The following is a 27,384-nucleotide window of genomic DNA, read 5'->3' as shown; positions in this document are numbered from 1 at the left end:
TAAGCAACTAAGTCCACACTGGCTGAAAAACCAGCTACCGGAACAAGGCACACCCCTGACAGACCACGGAAATCACCTCAGGAATTCTCAACTGTGGGAGGGACCATTCGGTATCACCACAGGAGAGCAGGGCGAATTAATTTTCCTTGCATTTCTTCTTCCAAAATCTAAAGCAATCCCCAGTAGGGAAATGCACGCCCACCATCTGCTAGAGACGGAGAATATTGGCAGACTGATGTCACAGCAGGAAAATATATACTGTGATGTCAGTTTGCTCTGTCTCCATCTGCTGGTGGACCCACTGGTCCTGAACCCATCTGTCTAGATGCTAGGAAACCCCCGTTTTGCATTGGGGATTGTGGACGTGCGTTCAAATTTCGTGCATCATTAAACTCTTTCAGGAATCTGAAGGTCTATATCATATCTCCCCTGCACCTCCTCTCTTTCGGAGTATCCATGTTCAGATCCTTCAGCCTCTCCTCATAAATCTTCCGATACAGACCCCACACCATTTTGGTTGCCCTTCTCTGCATCACCTCCATCCTGTCTCTATCCTTTTTGAGATACGGGCACCGGTACTGAATGCAGTGCTCCAGGTGAGGCCTCACCAAGGACCTGTACAAAGGGTGTTATTCGCCTCCCTTTTCTTACTGGTTCTACCCAACTGCCATGTGTTCCACTGATCTTCCCCCCTTCCACGCAGCTTGCTTACAGCAGGAGTTACTCTTAAAGATGTAAATACTGTGACCAGCAAGCTTAAACAAACAGCAGCTTAAACAAACAGCAGCAGGACATGTGGGCCCTCTTCACCGGCACAGCTCCTTCTTTTGCTGGCACTGCCAGGAACGTCCTTTATTTTCCACTGCCCTGAGCCACAGGACCTGTCTTTTAACGTTATCGTCACTGCCAGACCTTCACTGCCTCTGCTACAGCCCTCGGTAGTGGGGGGTGGGGGGGGGGGGGGAGGGCGGGGATGTTAGTTCCCTCTAAGCTGAGCGCGTTGAGTGACTGCTCATACATTTCGGTGCGTTGCTCACAGGTTTTACATGGTTACTCACAAATATGTTTGGTTTAAAAATAAAATTGTTGCTCACACGAAACAAAATTTGCACCCACCGAGTCGCTCCTTGGAGGGAACACTGGCGGCAGGTGAGAGAGGAAGAGAAGGGGGCAGCAGGAAAAAAAGAGAAGGTAACTGAGGGGAGAGAAGAGAGATCCCTGCTCCCGTCCCCTCCCCCCCCCCAAGAAAAACAAATAAGGCTCTGTGGCCCCCCCAACATATTACCCACCTAAATCCTCACAAGAAAAAATGATAAAAGGTTAGGCAGCTCCAACATAATACAGGCTCTCTGTTGGGGCTGCCGGGCTTTTTTTTGTCCTTATGGGGCATGGGTAGTGATGAGGGCAAGAGGGAAAAAAGAGCAAAAAAAGGGGGAGAGGAGGGATCAGGGAGAAGAGAGAACAAGAGGCGGGTAAGAGCAGGAGAAAGAAGGAGGAAAAGGGGGTCAAAGAAAGAGGAAGTGTGGGCAAGGGGACAGAAAAGGTGGGAGAAAAAAGGGAGCTGAGGGGGGAGATGACGGGCGGGGGTTGAGAGCAAGAGGTGCATAAGAGGAGAGAGAAGAAGCTGAAGGGAGGAGAGAGATTGGGTTCTGAAAGGGAGTGAAGAGAGGGCTCTGAGCAGGAGAAAAGGGCTGGTGGAAGGGGAGAGAGAGGAGGGGATTGGGGGCAGGGAAGAGGTCCTCCTTCTCTCCTCCTCTTTACCCTGCTCGCAGGGCTCATTTGCCCCCCTTCAGCACCAGTTTTCTCCCCTTCCACCCCCTATTACTCTTGCCCCCTGCCCCTTCCTCTCCCCTCAGCCCCTCATTCTCTCCCCACCCTTGCTCTCTTCTGCTGCCCCATTCCGCTCTTTTCCCCTGCCCCTTCCCTTCCTCTCTTCAATCTCCTCCCTCCCGCTCCTTTCCCCTTCTCCCATCCCCTTGTTCATTTGTCTCCCTGCTCCTACTCCTTCCCCTTCTCTTGCTATATCTCCTTCCTACCCCATGTGCTGTTTCACACAAACTCACAGGCTCTCATTCTCACATGCTATCTCTCACACACACACACAGAGGCTCTCACATGCTGTCTCTCCAATCACTCCCACACACAGTCTCTCAACTCATTCTCTCTCACACACACTCAGTCTTTCAACTCACTCTCATACTCACATACACACACTCTATACGGCCTCAGCCTCTCTCTCACCTCTGGGCCTCCACTTCGCGGGTAGCTGCGGGTTGGGCTCCGCGGCAGCCCTGATCTTTTCGGGCCGCCGCGAGGTGAGAACTGAGGTGGCCCTGTTGCCGGGCTGTCAACTTCTCGAGCCACCGCCAGGTGGGATCTGCAGCGGCCCTGTTGCCGGGCTCTCCTCTTCTTGAGCCGCCGCCGCCAGGTGGGATCCCATCTGGTGGCGGCCCTGACACAAACACTGCTCCTCTTCAGTATGCGGCCTATGCTCCTCCTCCTTCCTGCCTGCGTGGCAATGACAACGTTTTTCTTTCAGGGCTGCGCAGGCAGGAAAGAGGAAGAAAACCTGGATGTGACTTTTTCTTCTGCCACCAGTGGACCTGATCCCACCAGCGGCAACATGTCCCTCTCCCTGCTCCTGAAGCTGCCCCATGGCACCGGGCCTGACTGGGGCACGGTTAGTAAGTTTGCTTACATAAAGGAAGGAGAAATTACTACTTGCTTGATAATTTCCTTTCCTCTAAGGCAGGCCGGCCAGTCCACACCAGCTTTACTCCTTCCAGCAGTCACAGATGGAGTAAAGCTGACTCACTGACTTCACTGACATATAGCCCTGCTCCAACATCAGCCCGCCAGTATCTCTAGAAAGCAAACCTGTGAAAAAACTGATTATATTTGAACATGATTATGTCAACCATTCATACTTCCAACCAACTCTAAAACACTGAACTCAGCAAAAAAGTTAACAACAACTAATCTTAGAGTCATTCATAGAAATGGCTCATGACAAGAATGAGCTTGCAGCTCAGAGATCCGCCGTGCCGAACAGATTGCTACCAGAAAAACTGTTCTCCAAGGTGAGCAGCCACAAAGAGAGACGATGCATGGGCCAAAATGTAGGACCCGCCAAAAAACACAAGACCAGATTAAGGTCCCAAAGAGGCACTGGGAGCTGCAAGGGAGGGCGTAGATGCTTAACTCCCTTCAAAAACCTGAACATCTCTGGATACGAAGACAAGGGTCCACCACTGACCTGTCCCCTATAGCAAGGGAAAGCTCCTACATGCACCTTCAGAGTGTTTAAGACCAAACATTTAACCAAAACTTCCTGCAAAAATTCCAATATCAGTGGAATTTCATCTTTAAGAGGGTAAGAACCTCGCTCCTTACACTAGCTCTCAAAAACTCTCCAAACCCTAACATAAACTAGAGATGTAGAAAATTTCCTGGCACCAAGCAAAGTAGAAATCACTGCAGAAGAATAACCACGCTTTATCATCCGAGCCCTCTCAAGGGCCAATCCATAAGAGAAAACCAACCCAGTTTGTTTTGCAATATGGGCCCCTGATGCAATAAAGTTTTCTTGAGTGGTAGTCTGAAAGGACTGTCCACCAGTAGCCTCTGAAGATTGTCATACTTTGGCCTTAAGGGCCAATCTGGAGCCACCAGAAGTAAAGTTTTGTACTGACTCACAATCTTCGAATGACCCTGCCTATCAATGGTCATGGCAGGAAGGCATATAACACCCCACTCCGCAGCAAACCCTGAATGAAAGCATCGATGTCTAGTGCTCTGAGTTCCCTTCTGCAACTGAAGTACTGTGGTACCTTTGTGTTGTTGGACCTTGCCAGTAAATCCAGAAACGAGTGACCCCAGCATGTCACTATCAGTTGAAAAGCCTTGTTTGCCAACTCCCACTCTCTTGGGACCAAGGACTGCCTGCTAAGGAAGTCAGCCCTTACATTGTCCTTCCCAGAAATATGGAAGGCGGAGATGTCCTGGAGATGTTGTTCTGTCCACCCCATGAGCACATCTACCTCCACTGACACCTGTTGACTTCTGATTCCGCCTTGATGATTGATGTTGGCTACTGTCAAGGCATTGTCCGACATTATCCTTATCGCTCGAGCTTCCAGCTGCTCAGCAAACTGCAAGCATGCCAGTCAAACTGCACACTCTTCCAACCAATTAATGATCTATTGCCACTCCTCGGCATTCCACCAACCTTACGCAACCAACTATTAACATTGAGCCCCCCCAACCCAGAAGGCTCACATCTGTCATAAACACTAACTAGTCCGATGAAGCCAAGGAAACTTCCTTCCTGAAATGATCCGCTTGTAACCACCACTGCAACTGGATGCTCACCTCCAATGACAAGAAGAGACTCACTGTGTATCCTGTGACTGCGGATTCCACTGGCAGAGCAACAAATGCTGAAGGGGCCACATGTGCACCCTCGCCCAGGGAACTACATCCAATGTGGCTGTCACTGATCCCAGGACCTGCAGGTAAGACCACACTGTTGGTCAAATAGTCCATTTCAGGGTCTGAACTTGAGTAACTAACTTCTGATTGTGACTCTCCGGCAGAAACACTTTGCCCCGCTCTGTACTGAATCGCACGCTGAGATGACTGTAAACTGCTCTTGGCCAAGATCACCATCCAGCCTAGCTCTTGAAGCAAAGAGATTACTATATGAGAAGCCAAATGATTCTCATCTGCACTTTTGGCCCAAATCAACCAGTCGTCCAGAATCAGATAAACCAGAATACCATCTTTATGCAGAGATGCCGTTACCACCATGACTTTGGAGAAGATCCTGGACACAGTAACCAGCCAAAAAGGCAGGCACTGAAATTGATAATGACATCCCAGTATGATGAAGCTTAGGAAACATTGATGTTCCTGACAAATGGGAATATGTAGATAGGCCTCCATCAGGTTGAGAGACATAAGAAATTCCCCTGTTTGTACTGCCATTATTATGGAACATAGAGTTTCCATTATGAAATGAGTCCACACAAATGTTGATTGACTCCCTTCAGATCCAGGATGGGCCGAAAGGACCCCTCTTCCTTCTTTGGAATGACAAAATATATGGAATAGTGCCCGTATTTTCTTGCGATCTGGGAACAAGAATTATGGCCTTCAAAGCCAAAAGCCTCCTAAACATAGTCTCCACTGCCACTCTCTTCTGTAGAGAGTTGTATGGAGAGACCATAAATGCATCCAGAGGAATTCAGAGAAATTCTAGAGCATAGCCGTCCCTTACCACTTCCAGAACCACTGGTCTGTTGTAATCTGGGCCCACTTTTGATAAAAACGAGATAGGCACCTGCCTATCTCCTGATCAGTAGGTGAGCCCCCACACCTTCATTGTGAAGATTGAGGTGCTCTGGCCCCGGAACCCTTATCCTTACGAGGCTTCTTAGGCTGAAAAGACTGAGATCTTCCCAAGGAATGAGACCTTTGAGTAGTTTCTTCTCTGCAAGGACGAAACTGACAGGAATCCCTGGAGTGGCCCTTCGCATGTGGCGCCACCTTCATGTCCTCCGGCAGTCGAGGAACCTTGGATTTCCCCAGCTATTTGCCATCTTCTCTAACTCACTTCTGAATAAAAGAGAACCCTTAAATTGTAACCTTGTGAGATTGGACTTGGAAATAGTGTCTGCCGACCAATTTCGCAGCCACAACTGGCACCTAGCTGCTATTATGGAAGCCACCCCTCTAGTGGCCATCCGCACCAAGTCTCAGCTCGCATTGGCTAAGAATGCAGCTCCTGGCTCCAGCATTGATCCACCATCGGACCCCAATCCTTGCTTTTCTTGAAAGAGATGCAAATCACCCTGAGCCACCAGGCAACAGCAAGAAGCAACTTGCAAATTCATTGCCATGGCCTCAAAGGCCTGTTTAAGGAAAGCCTCAATCCTCCTATCCTGAGCATCTTTTAGAAATGCCCCTCCTTCCACCAGGATCGTGGTTCACTTGGTAACAGCGCATAACAAGACATCCATCTTTGGGAATCGCAACTATTCCCTTGCCTTCGTCTCCAAGGAGTACAAACCTGCTATAGCACACCCCTCTTTAAAACTTGACTCCAGGGCATTCCACCCAAGGTCAATTAGCTCTTGACTTGTATCCAGGAGGGGAAAGAAACAGAACACATTGCATAAAGTGACCAATATGGGATCTTTCTTTTGTAAGCCCATAGCATCACCCCTGTCAACACTGCGCATCTTCAGGGTCTGAGTCAACAGACTCAGCAACTCATCTTTGTGAAAAAACAGAGTAGAGTCCAATGTGGCTCCAAATTAGGTGGAATTTCTCCCTCTTCTGGAGAGGAGAAAACCAAGTCCCCATCAGAGTCATCCAATGCATCATGATCGACATCCCCCTGGACATCTCCAGGGATAGCCTTCCTGCAGCATTTGCCCACAGTAGCTGACAAGTGAGAGACCCTAGCATGCAATCCCTCCTTACTAGGTTGCTTTGCCTTCGCTGGGCGCCCCTGCAGAAAAGCCTGCAGGCCCTGGAAAAATTCCACCCAAGAGAAGGAGGATGGATCCTTACTGTGGCCCATAGGACCAAACCTAGCACTCTCCGACTCCTCTCTCAGGGATGCCTCTGCCATCAGGAACAAGGGGGGAGGGGAACTGTCTACTGTGTTGCCTCCTGCCCCAATCCCCTCCAGAGCCCCCATAGGCTGAAGGGATGTCCCAACGTTGACCAAATCTGTATGCCAAATTGCCTCGAGTATAAACAGCGCTGACACAGGTGTAGAGGAAGCGACGGCTGGATTGCCCTTATAAGCCTCATAGATAGCAAGGTGCTTAGACTTTTTTTTGTCCCTGGGACCATAGTTTTCCTGTAAAGCGCCTCCTGCGCACCCCAATAGTGCCCGGGTATACCTGCACAATACATGCTCAAATCTAGGCTGCAGCTTTATGAGCATAGGTACCCATGCGCATCAACGTTAGGGCACCACCATCCGGCAAGAATGCGTGCACATGCTTAAGCGCGCAAGAAACGAAACCGCTACCGAGGCCTACCACGTGGCTGACTGAACTGAGCCTGAGAAGTGGGGCCTGGCCAAAAGTTGCTCAATCCGCTGCCTCCCCGCTCCACTAACTCCCCAGGGAAGTGAGAGGTAAAAGGGCGTAAGAGATGCAAAGGAAAACGCCAAGGGAAAGAAGATCTGGCAAGGGAAAAAAAAAGGGGGGGGAGGGGGGACTAAAACTTCCTACTCTTTTTTTTTTAACCCGAGCTCAGCATCCCTAGCTGAGAGCACGATCAGGTAACCAGCTAAAGGGGGGGAGGGGGGGCACAAGCCTTCACCACTGAGCACTCCCTCATCCTCTTTTCCGCTTTTTTTTTGCTTGGTCAAGCTTACAGACTTACAGGCCGATGCAATATCATGCGTGTAAAACTGGCGTCCAAACTAGGCGCCCATTTTTTTTCAACGCGTGCACATCCACCTCTCCTGGGTGCTATATTATAAGGAGTTGCCATGCTAAAAGCGACGTGCTAGGGAGAAACTGTGCGGGCTTCCTGCTCAAAAGTATCGGGCACCCAGGAGCTGTGGGTGTGCACTCAATGCGTTTCTTGCCCCACAAATGATGTGCACACAATAGCATCACCCTGGAGGGTGTAAATTGTGCACATACCCAGAAATTATTTTTTGTTATCAGCACATTCAATTTTCCTTTCATTTTTATCCCCACAAGCAGTAGATCTTAGTATCACAATGATACTAGGTAGGAGGAACCAAAGAGAGCAGTAATTTTGTTTATTTCGTGCACCTTTGACTCCCAGCATGACTTTATGCCAGCTCTGAGGATGGTGCTAAATTCCCCAAGTCAAAAAAGGGTGTGTTGGGCAACTGGCGATTTTCTGCATCAGGGGTAATAGCCTCATCTACATGGCATTTGCATGTGATCAGCGCTATTAGCTAAGCTTTTATTTGGACATGCAGTTAGGATGCGCTAATCCTCGTTGCATTGGGTGTTAGTCTAGCATGTCCAAAACGAGCATCCAATCTCAGGTTAACCTGTAAACTAAGCTGAGCGCAATTTATTGCATTGGCCCCTTAAAGCATTTGACTGAGAAAGGGACCAAATGGGCATCACATGAGGAGCTCAAAATGGTATGTCTGAATCTTCTATCTTCTTCGTTTGTTTTTGGTTTTTTTTTTTACCATAAGCAAACCCCACAAGGGTGATGCATGTTCACCATTTGCTGGAGATAGAGAATACTGGTGGGATGATATCGGGGCATGGTTATATGTCAGTGAGTAAGCTTTACTCTGTCTCCATCTGCTGGTAGGAGTGTATAACTCACTGGCATAGACTGGCCTGCTTGAGTGCAGAGTGAACTTAAGCTGGGTTAATGCTGATTTTCAGCACTAACCGGTTGCGTTACCTTTATCTAGCAGGTCACATTTTAGCCAACTAGATTTAGCCAGATATACAGTGGCACTTTCACCCTGGTAAGTGCAGGTGAATCGCCAGTTAGAGATAAGCAGGTATCTTACCTGTTCAGCAAGTTTTTGAATACTGATTTCAAAAGGACCCTGATGCGGAGGGAGGGAGAAGACTGCAGATCAAAGAGAACCTACGACAGCATACTTGGCAGACACAAATGGGCAGACTGGGAGACCAAGCAGTCTGACATCTTCCATGTTTTTACGCTTTATTAGGAGTGTAACAGGGCAGATAGAAAAAAAGCAAACACTATGACAATGACCTGTGCTTAAGGTTGCCAACTGGCTCCAGATTTTCAGCACAGTTTGATCCAAGCCTGGTTTTACCCCATTGCATTGTTGGGTTTGTGGCATATTGTGGACTCTTGGTCGAAGTGGCGACGACTCCTCCCATGAGGAGGGGCCCCGTGGGGAACCACAACGATAGGCTAGACTCGAGGAAGCAGACACTGAGGAAAGAAAGCTTTATTATACTGCAGTTGTTAGAGTTGAATCTTGCCCAAGGAATGGTCAGTACTGTAGTCCAGCGATACCTCAGTAAGCTCAGACAGTCTCGGTAGTAGATGGTCTCACACAGATGTAGCAAAGGTCAGGTAATGTTCCACAGCGCGGGATAGGCCGTGGAATGTGGAGAGCTGGAGCATAGAGATACTCACAGAGTGGCAGTGCTGGTAACTTCCTTCGGTGGTAGAAAGAAGAGACGGACCCGTGGTCCGAGGTGCAGGATACCCTGAGCAGGATAGGCCCTCGAGAAGCGAGTACCTAGGAGCGCCAAGGGATCCTGGAAGAGAGATGACAAGATCCCCGAGGAGCGGGTGTCTTTAGGTTAGTCAGTAGAACCCCGAAGGGTAGGTAAAAGCGAGAGGCCCCCAAGGAGCGGGTATCCAGGGCTTCTGTAGGAGTGATATACCCCAGAGGGTAAGAGGAATCCAAGCGAGCAGCTTAGAAGCGGTCAGAGTAGCAAAACCGAAGACCTTGCTAACTCGTTGAATTGGAGCGGAGCGGAGGTTTAAATACCCAGAGGTACTGACGTCATGCGGTGGGGACGCCCCCTAGGTTCCCGCCATGATGTATTCAAAAGCGTAGGTAGCATGCGCGTGCGTGCCCTAGGAGGCCTCAGGAAGAAGCATGGCGGACAGGGATGCCCATGCTGGCTCGGAGACGCTGAGGGTTTCGGCAATCAGCAGCGGAGGCAGCCATCTTTCCAAGAGAGGAGGAAAAGGGTAGAAGAGCGGTGAGGCAGAGCGGTCGCAGCCTTCTACGACCGACGGACGCAACATGCATGATGGGACTTATTCTGTTTTCCCTGTCGCATTATCTAAGAAAAGGAAGACCATAAGTACCTGCATGCAGGGGCGTAAAACCAGGACTGGGTCAACCTGTCCTGAAAATCTGGAGCCGGTTGGCAACCCTAACTGTATTCCAAGTCAGATTCTCCAGCCTGCTAGCTATAAGCCGCCTGAGGCTGGCATTTAAGTCTTTATTTTCTGCAGTCTGGACTCGGCTATGGGTGATCCCCTAATTAGCTGGATGTGCTGCCCAGCCTGGCAGAGAGCTGCTTGCATAGAGAGGCTAAGAGGTCTGCTAAGTCCCTGCAGAAGTCTCCGAACCTCCAGGGTGCTACAGTCGGAATTCAAGCTGATTCGGTTTGTGTGTGGCTGTGTAGAGAGACGCTGAAGGAGATCCTGACACCTTGCCTTCCCAGGACTGGTAAACTGTCTCTCTCCGATGCCACTTGCTTGCCTGCTGGACAAAGCCAATTTTGCATTTCTTGCCAACCACAGGCTGTCTTATGCTGCCGAAGGCCAGCTGTGATGTTTTGTTCTGCTAAGTCCCTGAATAAACACCCTGCTACCCGACTCTGGCCTGTCTGCGTCTCTCACACCATTTCAGTCTCCTACTGGAAGTTTGCCAAAGAGCTTTTTCATAATGTTTGTGTTGCCCTTTTCTAATTATTATTTACATTTTCCTTTTAAAAGTGACTGTGTTCTCTTTGATTCACTGGGTCCTCAATAAAAATGTGCAAATATCTAGCAGTATCTGCCTATATTCTATATTTTATTTGTCCCCACTTAATTCACCGGACACATTTCCATGCATGCATTGCAACAGTACATTCTGTGTTTAATCATAGAAAGGCAAACAGCCCAGAACTATCAGAGAGGCAACTTTTTAAATGTTTATAGAAAATAATTCACTTTTCTTTAGGGTTTCTTGGAAGGAACAACATACAAGTGAAGAAAACTTCAAATGCAAAGCTTCAAAGCCCTGCCAATATTTTGCACCTGCCTTAGCGCCCCAATTACCTTCTCAAGAGTTAAGAGCAGAAAACAATATGTACATAGCATGTTTATATTTGAGCTGCTCTGAAGCATAACATTCCCAGTTCAGCCTCCTAAAGAAATCTGAATATCACTGTTCACGATAAATGTGGAGTCGCTCTTACCTTACACGCACTGTATATCTCGTCTGTTTCTAGCAGAGCACCTACAGGTTTTCAGTCAACTTGGGGTAAATGCTGTACTCACCGGCACTTTTTTGGTAGGGATGAAGACGTCGTCCTTTGGGCGCTCGTCATCTTTAGGGGAGAAAAGCGAGGTATTAATGTCTTGGGCTGGCTCTTTTTGCGGAAGGTCAATCTCACTATCCTGTGCTTCTTCCTCCTGGAGCATGCTGCTACTATTTAATCACAAGTCTGAGCTCGCTTGGGAAAGTTACCAGCTTCAGCAGTCTTTTTTTTTTTTTTTTCCTTATTTAACTTTAACCCTAAAACCAACAGGCACCTTCTCTCCCTCTGGTGCCTGGGATCCCAGGTGCCTGGTTGACACAGAAGGTGCAGGACTCTGAGGAAGATCTGTCTCCTGTTCCAGATTTGATTTATGCTGTATCTACAGGCACTAATGATTTTTTTAAAAATGTTTCCCAGGGTTTGGTTTGATCACTAGAAGTTCATGGACTGTTCTGGCTTCGTGGTATAATCACATACAACTCTGCACGTTCACTTCTGCTTTCCTTGGATTGAGGAAGCGAGTGGAGAGGAAAGTTCTGCGTGCCGTGGGTGCAGTGGAGAGCGCTACCAGAAAAAAAAAAAAGTTCTGTACGGCCCTCTCAGCGGCTACTGCCAATTATATGCGAAGCAAGGGGGTCCACGCCTGGCTCGGCCCGCCAACAGCCTCACTTGAAGAATGACCGCTGCCCAACTCTGGACTGTAAAGCATACTACTGCAAATCCATATTTTTCAGAAGAGCACAGGTTGGGTCTCCGGTTCCCACTGTAGCCACGAAATCTGCAGACACACACACAAAAAAAAGAAGTCTTTGAAAGCTGGCCACCCTGGCTGGCCGATCAGCCGGCACACTGCCAGACAGCAGTGGCCGAGTCTCCTGGCTGCACAGTTCAGCACGTGGTAGGTTCTTTTTAGATCCCTAATAGGCAAAGTGCAACTGAAGTGTGAGGAGCCGCGGACAGACCTACAGCTAGCTGGTTAAAAGTGAGGCTATTTTCAACTGTCAGATATGGTGAGAGCAAATTGCTCTTGTGATATCACTGCATTCCAATTCTAGAATTTTTTTTAGTTTCAAAAACAAAGAAATGCATGCAGTACTTCTCCAACATTAATTAAACAGTTGCATGCATAAAGTTATGATAGGATGCAGCTGGGCCTACTGTACGATATATTCATTACATGTATACTGATGGAGAGACTAGTAATGGGTAAATACTGACGTCAAGACAGGCAGAGTGAAAGATAGTTCCAAAGCCAGGGTTTTAGGGAATGATGGCCTCCAGAGCTCTTTTTCTGCTAGAAAATGCTAGTGTATGCCTATGGGTACTTGAAGAAACCATCTTCAAAAGTAAATAAATTGGAAGTGATGCCCTTACCCGATAAGATAAAGAAAATTTGCCTACCATAGAAGATGTTTTCCATAGATAGAAGGATGAATTAGTCATGATGTGGGGTGACACTATCCAGTGGCATCAAATGGACTCGTCTCTCCTAACTAGAAGAGCTTTTAGCTCTACGGAGCATGTGTGGGAGCTGCTGCATGGATGTTGCCTCGTGAGCCTTCTCAGTCGATATCAAAGCTAGTCCTAGCTAGGAAGTCTATTCTCCAGGGAGGCAGGTGGGTATTTAGCATGGATAATTTATCCTGCTATCTACAGAAAACACTGTATATAGTAAGTAAACTTGCTTTTTCCATCAATAAGCAGGCTGAATTAGCCACGATATGTGGGGAATCTTAAGCCAAGGGTTGTAGTAGAATAAGCAACCTGCATTCCTTCACCACTGCGAGAACAGGTTATGCAAAACTGCTTGCCCAAATGTACTGTCAGTCCTTGAGGGGCTGTCAAGACAGTATGGGGACATAAAGATGTGAACTGATGACCAAGTAGCAGCTCTGCAGATTTCATCGAGAAGTACTTCCTCCATATGAGCAATAAAAGAGGCCACATCTCTCACTTGATAAGCTTTAACAGAGTGTGTGATTTGCAACCCTGCTGAAGTGTAGCAGTGCTGGATGCATTTCGCTATCCGGTTGGACAATGTGCGTTTGGTACTACAACACCAAGTCTGTTAGGATCGTGCAATACAAAGAGCTGTGAAGCTTGGTGATGTGGCTGCATTCTTTTCTTGTAGTAGGCCAAAGCTCTTTTGCAATCTAAAGTATGAATGGTCTTCTCTCCTCCATGCACATATGCTTTTGGAAAAAAGGTAGGTAATCAATGGATTGATTGATATGGAAAGCCAAGACAACTTTTGGAAAAAATGTTGGGTGAGTGTGGAGTACCACCCTATTGTGAAAAAATTGCAGGTATGGTGGATAGTGAATGAGAGCTTGGAGTTCACTGACTCTTCTAATCGAGGTTACCACTACAAGAAATACCACTTTCCACATTAAGAACTTAAGAATTGTTGCTCTAATGGCTTCATCAGTTAAGAAAGGACAACATTAAGTCCCATGAAATCAGAGGTTTTAGTATCAGAGGTACAAAAGGCATTTAACTTTTATGTCCAAGGGGACACAAGAGTTAAATGCCTTCCAGGATCCTCAGCCAGTAGAAATACCAACCATACAGTCAGCAATTACAGAAGAAAGTAAAGACTCCGATATCGATGTTATCATCCATCTGGGGACCAATGACCCTGCTAGAAATGGTATCCTTGAAGCACAGAAAGATTTCCAAAATCTAAGGAAGAAGATTAGACACATTGCGAAGACCATTGCCTTTCTGGAAGAATCACTTGTTCATGGAAAGGGGAAGGAAAGGCTCTGCCATATACATAACTTCAATCTCTGGCTTAAAAAACAGTGTAAAGAAAGTGGTTTGGGATATATTGGAGGCTGGGGGCGTGTATGGAGCAATAGAAGGTCATATGGTAAGGATGGTCCTCGTTTGTCCTTGGCAGGAAAGCGAATGCTAAGCGAGAAATTCAGATCACACATTATCAGGCATTGAAACTAGCGGGTGGCGGTGCAAGCAGGCTGCCAATGAAATTGGCATATCACCCCCAAGTGATACAGGAAGTTAGAGGAGAAAATGAAATCAATCAGTTCAAAAAAGCAGAGTGGGAATGCTTCAGTGGTGCCTGCATCGGCTGCATCAGCATTGTTTGCCTAAAAGGGACACTGACACAGTACATTCTTGCACTATGCATCAATGGGGTCATGCACCTGTGGCACTGGGTGCACTGTGTAAATGATGCATCAAAGGAGCACGGAGCCTGTGCTCCAAGGGTTTCAATGTGTTGGGCATCAAGTACAACGCTGCCTCGAGTGCACCAAAGCACCTTGGGCCGACAGTGTTGATGCATTGCGCTTAGATCACATGGTTTTTTTTTCTATACAGGGTGCTCCAATGGCACTGTTCCCTCTAAGCTGTGCATATGTACACGCACACACAGGTTATGAACCTTGCGCACATGGCAAAATATAGGGTACACAAGAAATCCCAATATTATTTGCAATATACTGGCTTGCAGCACATAAATTTGAACTCTACTTATAAAAAGTTGCTAAAAATAACATTTTTATGCATATAAAATTTGCAAAAAATTGAGGGAACATTGTCTGACCCCAGAGAATGACATCATGTCTTCCTTGACTCAGGGCAGTTTGCGCTACTTGACCCTGAGGCCGGCCTGGAGCTTCTGCTTGACTCTTTTCCCGGTGAAACAGATGATGCTGCACTGTGGGAGTAGGATCTACTGTGACTCCAAAGAGATTTATACAGCTCTTGAATCCTACATGCACTAGATCACTGAGAACATAGGGACATTCATCCACAGGTATAGCAGTTTGCGTTGTCGTGGTACAGACCAAGGCAACAATAGCACAGCTCGTGCCATATGTGAGGGACATTACATTGCCACAAATGCAGTTCTTGAATCCACTTAACGGTAGATTTCTTTTTGCCAGACATATTGAGGTGGCAAAGTTTCTTGTTTGTTTTGCTTTTTCTTTTAGCACTGAAAAGTGCTGCTGTGGGTGGTGCAGAGACAGTGAGGCAACTAAAAAAAATTAAAACTGAAGAAAAGAATCGAAAATTATAGAGTTGTAAAGTTTCTATAGAAAATTATCAGGAGAAACTGGGTACACGTTCATTCTTATGCTTGGACAAAAAATGAATGAGGAGACTCATGAGGCAACGCTCATGTGAGAACTTCCGTACATGCTCAGTAGAGTTCAAAGCTCTACTAGAGAGAAGAGACAAGTCAATTCGGTGTTACTGAATGACATGAGCCACATGTAAAGGCCAATTCAGCCTGTTTATCGATGGAAAATAGTTGTCAGTTTTCAGCCATATCATTGCTGAACCCTTTGGTAATTCGCTTATATGTGTATGCTTTGATAGCGTTCTCTGACTATATTGAGAAGTGTGTGTACATATAGAGAGAGAGAAAAAAAAATAAGGGGTAAATTTTAAAAGGTACACGGGGGTGTCCATGTGCGCGCGCTACCAGGCGCGCGCACATGGATGCCCAATTTTATAACATGAGTGCGCCGGTGCACGCATGTTATAAAATCAGGGATCGGTGCAAGCAAGGGGGTGTACAATTGTGCAACTTGCGCGCGCCAACGCCCATGGCCTTCCCCCGTTCCTTCCCAGGCCGCTCCGATTTCGGAGCGGCCTGGGAGGGAACTTCCCAACCCCATAATCTAACCTTCCTACCCCTTCCCCTAACCAATCCCCCCCTAGCCCTATCCTAAACCCCCCCTGACCTCTGTTTTACCTTCTGCGCCTGCCTCCAGGCAGGCACAGGTTGCGCACACCGGCAGCCTGCCGGCACGCGATCCCCCAGCACTGCAGCAAATGGCCGCTGTGCCGGGACCTTCTGGCCCCGGCCCGCCCTTTTTCCGAAGCCCCGGGACATACGTGCATCCCGGGGCTTTACGCGCGTGGCCGGGCCTTTTAAAATCTACCCCTAAATTATTTTACAGCATTGTGGTTAAGTTCATGAAAAATCACATTTCTCAAAATAAAATAGACTATTGCCCTGCAGTCTTTATTTAAGCAGGGCACGGATAAGACGAGGGCATGGTCAAAACTTTGAAACCTGAGGAGGGTTTTTTTTTTTTAAAGCAGACTAAAAGTTTCATTTTATGGTGATAAAACTACTGCCCATTCCCATCCCCAGCAGGACACAATGACCTCCAGAGGCAATTTTTTCTCCAGATCTAAGTCAGCATGTCCCTCCTTAGGAGTAAGATTTATTATCTGCCTGTGCTTGCCAAATACGTTCCAGTTTATTTTCCATTCTATTTCTAAATCTTTTGTTAATAAGTATGATCATCCCTGAAATAACATAAGACACATTTTGAGTTTGGGCATTTATCTCATAATATATATATATATATATATGAAATCTCAGTGCTACCTGTAACAAGAGAAACAATGCGCAGTCTTGGAGCAACTTGCTACATATATGGAAAAGACTTGTTAATAGGAAAGCAAGAATGAGAACGTGCTTGCACTGGCTGGGGTTGTGCAAATCTCCCCAAATACTTTAATCACGTCTGGTATTCTAATCCAGTCACCTCCAGTGCCCCCACTGGAGATGCGGAAAGGCCTGCTTTCCCCGCCCGCAAGTTCATCGCTGCTGTCTGTGGGTGACTCCAGCACAACTCTCAGTGTTTACCTTTCAACGTGCGCCCGGGTGTTTCTGGGTGAAGGGTGGCGAGAGCGTGCTACCCACCTCCTCGCCTTTTTATCTTTAGCCTTCTCTGACTTGATTTATTATTAAGATTTATTTTTCTGAGGCTTCAGCATCTTGCTTGCTGGGGCCATTGTACTGCAGTCTGCAGTGGTTCAAAAACAAATTGCAAATACTTAACCGTACCCGAATGTAACTCGCCTTGAGCTACCAATGAACAGGCCAGAGCTAAATACACAATGAATAAATGCATTTTTGCACAAAAAGAAGTGCACTGTAATTTGCTTGTTTTTTTTGTGCAAAAGTCAGGTTTTGCAACGCGCAACACCATGCAGAATAACCTAGGTGAAATTTCAGACGATGTGCACGTAGAAAAAAAAACAGCCCGCGGGCGAGTATGCGCTATTTTTAAAATCACTACATATGCACATAAAACAGGGACCGCTTGTGCATTTGCTCATGTAAAAACGAGGAAGGCCATAGGAGTGGTTTCCTTACTGCATGCATATTACAAAATTTGAGCATGCATACGTTTAAAAGCCAGCAATTGATAAGAAAAATAAGTGAGTTAAAACTTCCCCTGTCAATGATTAAAATTTGGAGCACAATTATGTGCACAGAACAGATTTGCACCAGATATCCGGATAATTTTTTACTTCCCTGGGTAAGCAGCGGCTTTGCTGCCACTTAGCCGGATAAGTCTGAAAAACTGCTACTTATGCGGCTAAGTCAGGCGAATAAATATTAAGACACTACTTATCTGGCCTGGTTCTACATTACATGCAGCATATCTTTTATATGCTTGTAATTTTATACCATCGCGTACAATTGTGCGCATGATCTAAAATACGTGAGCCTGCGCGCGCGCTTGTCCATTTATTGAAGAATATGCGGGCGTGCTTGTTTTAAAGTTATCCTCTTAATGAGCTGCATAGCCCATTAACTATGTTCACACAGATACATTTTGTGCCAAAGATTTCACAAAATTACGTGCATTTTAGAAAATTATGCACGAAAAAAAAAATCCTGTGAAAAAAAATCCATGAGTTAATGTATTCACTATACTGGGCTCTTGGGAGTGAAATGCACCCCTTTGCTAAGCATTGTCCTCATCTTTGCTTTAGATCTCTCTCTAATCCTGTTAAACCAGCTGCACGCTGGTTTAAATCCTGTTCTAGTTGTGAAAATAACAAATTTACTGTGCCACTCATCCTCCTCCTCTAAGTGCGATCCTGGTCAGAATGCAGGAAAACAAACTTGTTAGCGCTCCCAGTTTCTCTATCTAGCCTGCAACCAAGGCCGCCAGTTTCCCCGCAAGCGGCAAGGGATAGAAAAATTCTGTGGCACCTGTTTGAAATTCTGTGACATATTTGCAGAGATTTACATATAATTGTACATTGCTGAGGGCTTCTTTCACCCAGGATTCCTCCCCGTTCTTTATCTGTGAGAAAAGCCCGTGCTGAATCAGGCCCTCAGTAAGTACGGAAAGTCAATTTTATGGAAATTCCTGGCTCTAAATACATTATTAAATGTAAAAGCTTTCTAACCTTTGTTTTAGGTGTCGGAATAACTGCAGAGCTTTTCCATTCTCCATACCCTCGGTACCTGAATGTGGTTCAAAGGTGGAATATACCTCAAAATACATTTCAGTTTTCTCATTTTTGCTTAACTTCTCATTCCTCGCCTTCCGCCGGTCTCTCTCACTTCGGCCCCACTTCTCTCCCCTTTCATAGGTTCCTCATTTTATTCGGCCTGCTTTCCCCCTCCAGCAGCCGGGCCCTCCCGTCCTCATCCCCTCCGTTCTCATCCCCCCTTCCTTCATCAGTCTCTGTTACCTCTCTTATTTCTTTATGTGTGTGTGCTGTTGGAGGGGGGGTGGGAAAGGGGGAGTTTATGTGCGATTCACGGTGCTTTCCATGCGAATTTGCAAAGTGAGCTTGGGCACACATAAGTTTGCTTAGAAAATTTAAGGTAGTCTTCATGTACAAGGTACGGGCAGTTATAAAATTACCCCTCCTGATATAGGCATTCAGTAAGTCTCGAATTGCCCCCTCACATCGTGTGGCACCCCCGATATGTCACTGTCCCTGTATAGATCACACTATTAAGGAGCCATCCCTCCCAACTGGAGGGCCTGGATTGGATGCCTCCACACCAGTGGTTCTCAACCTTTTTTCTGTCGGGACACACCTGACAGATGGTTCTCACATGCGTGACACACTGACCCATGATCGTCACGGGGCTAGATGTAAAAGTACAGTTTGCATCCACGGGAACCCCCCTGACCCACAATAATGGATGTAAAGCAGAATTATGACATTCCCCGTTCAACTCACTCTACAAAAAAGATATTCTGGTTCTGGTGTCATCTCAGTAACAGCAACTCAAACTCCTTCTACTTCCAGGCTCAATAGCCCTACTTATGAAAAGACAGCAGTTTACCACCAATGCATGTCCTCTTGAGAAAACGCAACAAATAAGACTGATAAAACACTTACATGCTAGTAAAATATCTCTGTAACAGACACAGAACCGACCTAACATACTCCCAGGATCTGTAGTAATGCACATAAACTAATCCACACACAGTTACACCTGTATTATGGAATACACTCATTAAACAGGAGCAACCCTACCTATGAAAGGCAACACTACAAATATTAAATCAGGCCCTAAACACCAATACACCTCCTATTAGGAAAACAGAACTAACAAGCAGCTATAGATCCCCAAACAGAAATAATTGTAAAACTATACTAATAAGCAGAATAAATGTTTCTAAACAGCTATGAACAGAATAACATCCAACAATTAAAAACTCATAAAAACTATTAAAAATTCTCCAAACACTAATAAAATATTTCAAAAAAAGCAGACACATCACATAATATTAAATAATTAAAATGGCAGTCAATCAAGAAAAATAAACTTAAAAAGCCACATTTACTTACCCCCTCTAGCAGCTCTCCTACTCCTCTTCCATGCAGGCCGTAGCACACAGCAGAAGCAGCAGTAGAGGCTAAGCTCTATACTCATGGACCTCTTCCTTAGTGCCCATGTCTCTCACACACACACCATACCAGTCATGCCCCCATGACCAGTTTCTGTCTCTCACACACCAATCATCTCCCAGTCTTTGAAACACCCACCAGTCACCTTCCTGAACAGTTTCTCTCATGCCATACACACACACAGGCTTCCCACTCCCGTGTTCTACTTACATATACGGGCTTCTCACTCTCAATCACTTTCTCTGTCTCACACACACTCACCAGTCTCTCACTACACACACTCACCAGTCTCTCACTCCCATGCTTGTTTTCTCCACATGCACAGGCTTCTCATTCCCATAATCACTTTCTTTCTCTCACACACACACACACACACAAACACACACCAGGCACCTGATCTCTCTCATGCATACACACACACACAGGCTTCCCACTCCCATGTTCTTTCAGATATACAGGCTTCTCACTCCCATGCTGTGTCTCACACACACCCAGGTTTCTCACTCCCATGCTCACTCTTCACATGCACAGGTTTCTCATTCCCATAATCACTTTCTCTCTCACACACACACACACATACACCCACACACACACACCAGTCACCTGATCTCTCTCATGCATACACATACACACACACACACACACAGGCTTCCCACTCCTCTTTCAGATATACAGGCTTCTCCCTCACATGCTGTGTCTCACACACACACAGGTTTCTCACTCCCATGCCCACTCTTCACATGCACAGGTTTCTCATTCCCATAATCACTTTCTCTCTGTTACACACAGACACCAGTCTCTCTCTCTCATTTCCATGTTCACTCTCCACTGCACAGGCTTCTCATTCCCTGAATCACATTCTTTCTCTCATATTCACACACACCAGTCTCTCTCTCATGCATGCACTCACACACACAGGCTTCTCACTCACATGCTTTCTTTCACACACCCCCCCCCCCAGGCTTCTTACGCCCATGCTTTCTCACATACCCAGATTTCTCACTTCAATGCTTTTTCTCTCTCTCACACACACACATCAGTCACCTCCCTGACTAATGTCTCACACTTTCACATACACTTCAGTCATCTCCTTGAGCGGTCACTTTCATTGTCTCTCACATATACACACACATCAGCTCTCTGACCAGTTTCTCTCACTCACACACATGCTCTCAATCACACACAGGCTGGCTGCTTCTCTCTCTCACTCACTTCCTCTTCCCCGCCCCTCCCCGAGCACAAATGGTAGCTGCCGCAGCCTCCTCCAGCCCCCGCAGGCCAAGAAAGTAGAATCCCATCGGCCGCGGGAGGCTCCTGCTGCTCTCTCCTTTCCCGATTACCGGCTGCTTCAATTGCTCGGGGGCTGATGCTGCAGCGGCCGCTGCTACTTTCACGCGGCACGGCTCTTTCTTCTTCCCGCGCACCGCGTATCACTTCCTGTTCCGGGTCACGGGGGGGCCGGCGCGGGAAGAAGAAAAGGGCAGCCACAGATGCCACAGCTTTTTTTTTTTTTTGCACCGCTGCCGTTCCACTGGGCTTGAACGTGCTGATAGCCCAGCGGCAACAGCAGCAGGGAAGAAAGAGCAGCGGGAGAGTCCGGGAACACGCAACACCCCTGCCGGTGCTTGGCGACACACTAGGGTGTCGCGACACACCGGTTGAGAACCGCTGCTCCACACTATTTAGCCCAGCCAGTTTAGGCCACTTTGGGATCAGTTTGAGGAAGCCTTGTAACAGAAAGGACGTTTACATTTTACACTCTGGTGAGACCTCCCAGCTTCACCCAGCGTTTCATTTAGAAGTGACACCTCATCGTGCACTCCCTGCCCGAGGCTCCCTCTTCTCTTAATTTACAGAAGAGAGAGAGAGAGATGTTTACGCCTGATACCCTTTGGGGGGTGAAAGGGCTCTCACCAGGGGAACCGAAGACCTGTGAACCTTCTCTAGGCCCTGAGTGGGCAAGCACCAGTGATGGAGCCTGCAGTCAGGGCAGAAGATGGATCCAGTTTAAATTTCAGAAGTATTTTTTGGATCTGAACAGAGCGAGGAGGTTTTTGGATCCTCCCCCCCCCCCTCCTCACTGGGATGCAACGCTGAGGTACAGCCTGACCCCCTCTGACTTTTCCCCGTGAGAAGTCCCCCCCCCCCCCCCAAGAAAAATCACCAAAGGATGAAAAAACAAGATCAGGAGACCCCCAACCGGATCTCCAACTACAGGACCAGGACAGGCTGGGTGTCCGAGGAAGAGAAGATGATCTAAGGTAGGACTTTCGCTGAGAAGTTGGGGGACCCCTCCACTAGGCTTCTCGGATAGCAGCTGGGTGAGCTTTGCACATTAAACATCACCAGGTGGGGCTCTACCCCGACGCCTGAATAAAAGGACGCCTACCTACAGAAAGATACACTTATACCACGTCAGACGTAACTTCAACATTTATGGACAAATGGACTTTGATTTAATTATTATCAAATCAGTAAACTGTAACTTAACACCCAGAGGCCTGGTCCTGTCTGATTTATCACAGTCTCTCACCTCACGGGACGCATCTGCGTTATATAAACACACTATGTAGCAGGACGCCCCGATCTGGGCCACAAGCAAGAGCTTCCCCCATAAAAAGGGATCCACCCAGGATTAAGAGTCAAGCCAGATCAGCCCCGAAAGTAATGAATATTGTTTGTGTGCTCTGGGGGATACAATCATAAAACTTAAAACAGCTCATTCTTAACTTTGAGCACTTCCTGTACACGATGCAGCCGGTTCCATCTTGTGCAAGTCTCAGAACGGCAACGACTGAACGTCTGCCGAGCCTGGACCCTGGTTAGGAGGCCCCTCTGCAAATTTTTAATAAACAGGAAAGGCCACGAGAGTATGTGCTATTTGGAGACGGGAGGTTCAGAGGGAGCTCAGGAGGCACGAGCGTAGGTGGTGACGGGCAGGAGGCTCCTCCCCCCAAAGGGGATGGGCTTTGTGACGGAATATAAAAGTGCTTTCCACGAGGCACTGGGAGGAGCTCTTGGGATTTTGAGAAGATTTTTGCCTTCTAGCTTTTCTTATCCCCTCTTTGCCCCATGCCTACAGTGGCCAGAGTTCCCTCTCTCTCTCTTCCTGCCCAGCATCTTTTCTTCTCACCCTCAATACAATATTCTCCTCCCTCCACTCCTACCACACCAGCATCACCCCAATCTTTTTGCTGTCTCTCCACAGCACCAGCATCCTCTTTCTCTCCACCCCATCCTCATCTGCCCACCACTCTCTCTCTCTCTCCACCCTGCCAGTTGCTCAGCACTTCCTCACTTTCTCTACCCTTTCACCTGCTCTAAATACACTCCCTCTCCACTCCCTACCTTCTCAGCATACATACTCTCTTTCCATCTCACCCCTTCCCGTCTCTCTATCCTACCCATTCGGTAACTTCTCTCTCTCTCTCTCCACCCTGCCAATTGCCCAGCACATTCTCTCTCCACCCCACCCATTCAACACCTTCTCACGTTCGTCACCTCACCCCCTCTTCTACACATTCTCTCTCTCCATCCCCCACTCAGCACAAATCCTCACCAAACCACCCCCCAAAGCACAATGTGTCTTAAGCCCCACCCAAGCGGTACCCCTAATCTCTCTACCACCACCTGCCCAGTACCACCTTCTCTCCTTCTCTCTACTCCCAATGCATCAAGTATCCCTTTTCTCTTTAACCCCTCTCTTTCTCTCTCTCTACCCCTCCAAACTTTCCCAGCATTTATTGTCCTCTCTTTCCCCTTCTGAGGCCAGACCTCCTCCTGCTCTGGCCCCAGCTCCGGGCCTCTCACTGTCCTCCTGCCACCTCTGGCCCTCAGCCTCTCACCCTTTTTCAGCCGCCCTTGGGACTCTCCTCCTTCAGCCACAGGGAGGATGGGCTCTGCGGGCAGCCCTGAGACATTCCTCTTTCTTCAGCTACTGGCAGGATGGGTTCCACTGGCAACTCTAGCCCCAAAACTCTCTTCTTTCTTCAGCCACTGGTGAGATGGGCTCTGCCAACGGCCCCAGGCCTCTCGTTCTGTTTTTGGGCTTCACTGGCAACCACAGGCCTGGGTTCCTCTTTCTCTTCTTCTGCTGCTGCAGGTGAGATGGGCTCTGCCAGCAGCCTCGGGACGATGGGATTTTGCCATTCCCCACGGTTTGGCATTCTAGACAACCATCTAGTAAACCTAATGGAAGCTCTATCACTGGGTGACATCACACCGTCACAGAGTGTGAGCCCTTGACTGTGGTGTGGTTGACACGGCTAGCAGGCAAACCCACTGGGTCCACCCCAACAGCAGACAGACTCACTCTGACTGGGACAAGGTCTTAGGCTTTACCTACTCTGTTTTAATGGGCCTTGTTTTATGCTAAGACGTTATGGAGTCTCACCACTGCAATAAAGATTAATTGTTTGCACTACTACGTCTAATAAGGACTACTTTAATTATTCCACACTCTCTTCTTTTTGATGACTCTTGCAACTGAGCACTGGATTTTTTTCTCCAACTTCCTGTGGCCAGTCTCTTCCCCCACAGGTTGAGGCCTTGCGATTCTGAGGCCAGTAGGCCTTAAGCGAGAGTCCAGAGAAGAGCACATAGTCAGAATCATGGTCAGAGCAGGCAGACATCAGGCAGCATCAGTATCCAGGCTATAGTTGGCGCCGACTGATGATGTCATTCCAGCTCTGCTATATAAGGAAACACAGTTCAACCACCCAGTACCTCAGTACAGGTCCCCTAATGTGTTTTACTGTATGTTGCTTATCTGCCTAGTATCTTGGTCCAGCCTTCACCATGTTTCAACCTGCTCTGTTCCCTCAACATGCACACACCTCCAACTCACCCCTAATACCACTCACACCAGCCCCATAGAACACATATACACCCTCTCACCCACCCCAACCCCCTACACAGGGGGAGGGGGAGTCTGTGGAGATTGCAAGGGGGAAAGAGTCCATCCCTCCACACAGTCTCATTCTCACCTCCCCACAACACACACATGCCCCCCTGCACTCACACACCCACTCACGGGAGGAGGGAGTGCAAAGGGGTAGCAGGAGAGTGCACACACACACACCTGCACCCCCACACTCACCCGAGGAAGGGAGGATGGAAAATGGGGTTATGGGGGTACATCCTCCCCCCAACACACACTCCACTCACCTCCTGATAACCACTTATACATCCCCCATTCACATCCACATCATTCCCACAAATTGGGAAGGAGAGGGATATGTGGAGAGTGCAAGGAGGAAAAGTGCAAGCACACCACCCCCCCCCCACACACCAACCCAACCCAAGCACACATGCCACATACACCTCACCCCCACCTGCACTCCCCCACTTTCACACCCCCTCTGTAGGCCTATTGACATATATACGCTTATCTACACCTTTCCCATTGAGCCCACCCCTACCTCCCCCACATATACACCTCCCCCCATTCCTCCACTCCTAAGACGTACACTTTCAGCTGATGGAGGCAGAAAACCCACCTTTTCATGTTGCCATGCACTTATCACTTTCTCTTTTTTTGGGGGGGGGGGGGGGTTTCCTTTAACACCCACATGCACTCAGTCAAGGGGAAAAAAAGGAAGGGCGGGGTCAAAACCTCTATTGCTTTCTCCCCACCCTTCCTTTCATCAGCCACTTGCCCTACCCAGCTGTTCCTTGCATTTTCTACCTTAGGCACAACTATGGAGTCTACAGCGGACCAGCCCCATAGATGCAGTGCAGAGGAGATGAGACAGGGGAAGGGCTGGGGAGAGTTCAGGCCCCACCAACTGCGAGAGGTGGAGTGCACAAGTGAAGCAAGCAGGGTGCAGCCCCTGTGTGTATATACACACACAAACACACATAAACACACACATACATATACATAAACATACACATACATATTTATATATATATAGTATTTTGCATGTATAAGAAAGAGGAGAAAGTTTGTGCACCCCACTCCCACTAATCCATGCCAATCTCAGGGCAACAAGAAATCAAAAGTTACCATACGGAGTGTGTGAATTATTTTATTCTTAGTTTTACTTTTTGCATGTTATTGTCTGCTATTTTGAAATACATTTTTGTGTTTTGGAAATTTATAAAGAAAAATTGTATACGAGTTTTTAATTATTCAATTTTTTCTTTGTCTATTGTTCTTGAAATATTTTTATTAGTATACATTTAATATTATGATTATGTATTTATTACATTTCTTGATTTATTGTTTGATGTTTGAGGAATTATGTTTCTGTTTTTCCATTGTTGCACTGCATAGAGAGTCTGGCTTGTTGTGGTTACTAGTTCAGTTTTTGCTGGTATGTTTCTATCTATATTTTATGGTTGCTTTATTCTGTATTTGGTGAGGGTCTGTTTGCATTCTGCATGTGTAACTGAGGTTAAATATTCTTCCAGTAGGAAATATATTGGTGTTTTAGGGCTTGGTGTAATATTTGCACTGTTGCTTTTTCATAGGTAGATTTGATAGTGTTTGAGTGCTAGCACTTAGTGCTGTTTTGATATGGGAGGTTTATTATATTGTAATTGTAATTCCGTATACTCACGGCTTTCTGAGGGGCAAGCACACATCCAACGCATTACAATAGGCCTAATATCATATGGGTTTTGCAGAGATTTCTGGTTAGCACCACTGCAGTGCATGTAAATATAATGTAAGTGATATTTTTACTTCAAAATACTGTCCTTGGCAGTTTTCATGTAAAATGTTTTTGCATAACTGTCTGTGTGGAGAGAGCTGGGAGGATGCAAGGCTATAAGGTCCACCTAAGGCACCTAATACCCTTGCACTAGCCAGGGATCCTGGGGGAAGGGGTGAAGACCCAGGAGTCGAGGGAGGTGTCAGTTTTTACAGTTGGTATAGCTAGAGGGAGCTGGGCTTTTTTTTTTTTTTTTGTGGGCCCGGGACAGAGAACAGGGGGCAGGCAGCACAATAATTGTTCACACAGGGCAGCAAAAAAGCTATCACCGGCCCAATTTACATATCTAACATAGCAAAATGTAAGAAAACCATCAGAGGAAAAAGGATATTTAGGAGAGAGATCAATTCAGCGTGGAATTCAGCCCAAAACAGGAAACTTCAAGCCCTTTTTTCTACGTAAATACTCGCGTACCCCCTTCAGACAGAGCCCCCGTGCTTCTGTGATCACAGAGCCAAGCAGCCTCTTTAGGGGTGACAGTCACTGGCTCCCAGGTGTTGCATACAATAACCACGTTCAGAAAATTCAAGGCCAAAGCAGACAAATTCCATCCCGGTTCGAGTGCAGCAGAGTTTTCAGATCTGCTTCAGATTCACCGGAGACTGTTCCCAGGGCCTGCGGGGGACATCCAACCGATTCCATGCGGATTCCTCAGCAATCTGCACCACTTGTGGGCACCGCGGATCTGCCTGAGCTTCGAGGAGCATTTGCCCATTCGAGGAACTGCCGTCAGATTTCTTTGCAGGGGAGAAAGAAAATGCCACCGAGCTAACCGGAAGAACCACGAACCGTCTCGAGGGTTCGGTGAACTCGGTCCGAGAAACAGCTCCGAAATCGTTCACACGCTTTTGCTGGCCTCATGTCCCAGGCAGGGCACTTAGTCCCAAAAATATAAAACTGTCACGCTTTGGATATCTCAAAAAGATTTTGTAACGCTCCCCGGATGGGGAAACATAAAACGTGAGAGGGTCTGGCACCTGAACGAGCCTAATTCCAGTCTCTCGATAAGGGTTCAA

At 47.3% G+C, this 27,384-nt stretch overlaps 1 protein-coding gene across 4 annotated transcripts in view; it reads right to left on the bottom strand.

The window, feature by feature from the left end:
• Window positions 1-27,384, bottom strand: part of SLC15A2 (solute carrier family 15 member 2) — a 273,407-nt gene that overhangs the window by 233,594 nt on the left and 12,429 nt on the right. For 3 of the 4 annotated variants that reach the window (XM_029605210.1, XM_029605211.1, XM_029605212.1), the window contains exon 2: window positions 11,014-11,063. The exons of the other annotated variant lie outside the window; for it this stretch is intronic. In XM_029605210.1, coding sequence (XP_029461070.1) covers window positions 11,014-11,063 — 50 coding nt within the window. The remainder of the gene's footprint in view (window positions 1-11,013; window positions 11,064-27,384) is intronic. 4 annotated transcript variants of the gene reach the window in all.

The sequence above is a fragment of the Rhinatrema bivittatum genome, chromosome 6, assembly GCF_901001135.1.
Source record: "Rhinatrema bivittatum chromosome 6, aRhiBiv1.1, whole genome shotgun sequence".
Classification (NCBI taxonomy): Eukaryota; Metazoa; Chordata; class Amphibia; order Gymnophiona; family Rhinatrematidae; genus Rhinatrema; species Rhinatrema bivittatum.
The sequence above is the reverse complement of the archived record's forward strand: the minus strand, read 5'-3'. Positions and strand labels throughout refer to the sequence as shown.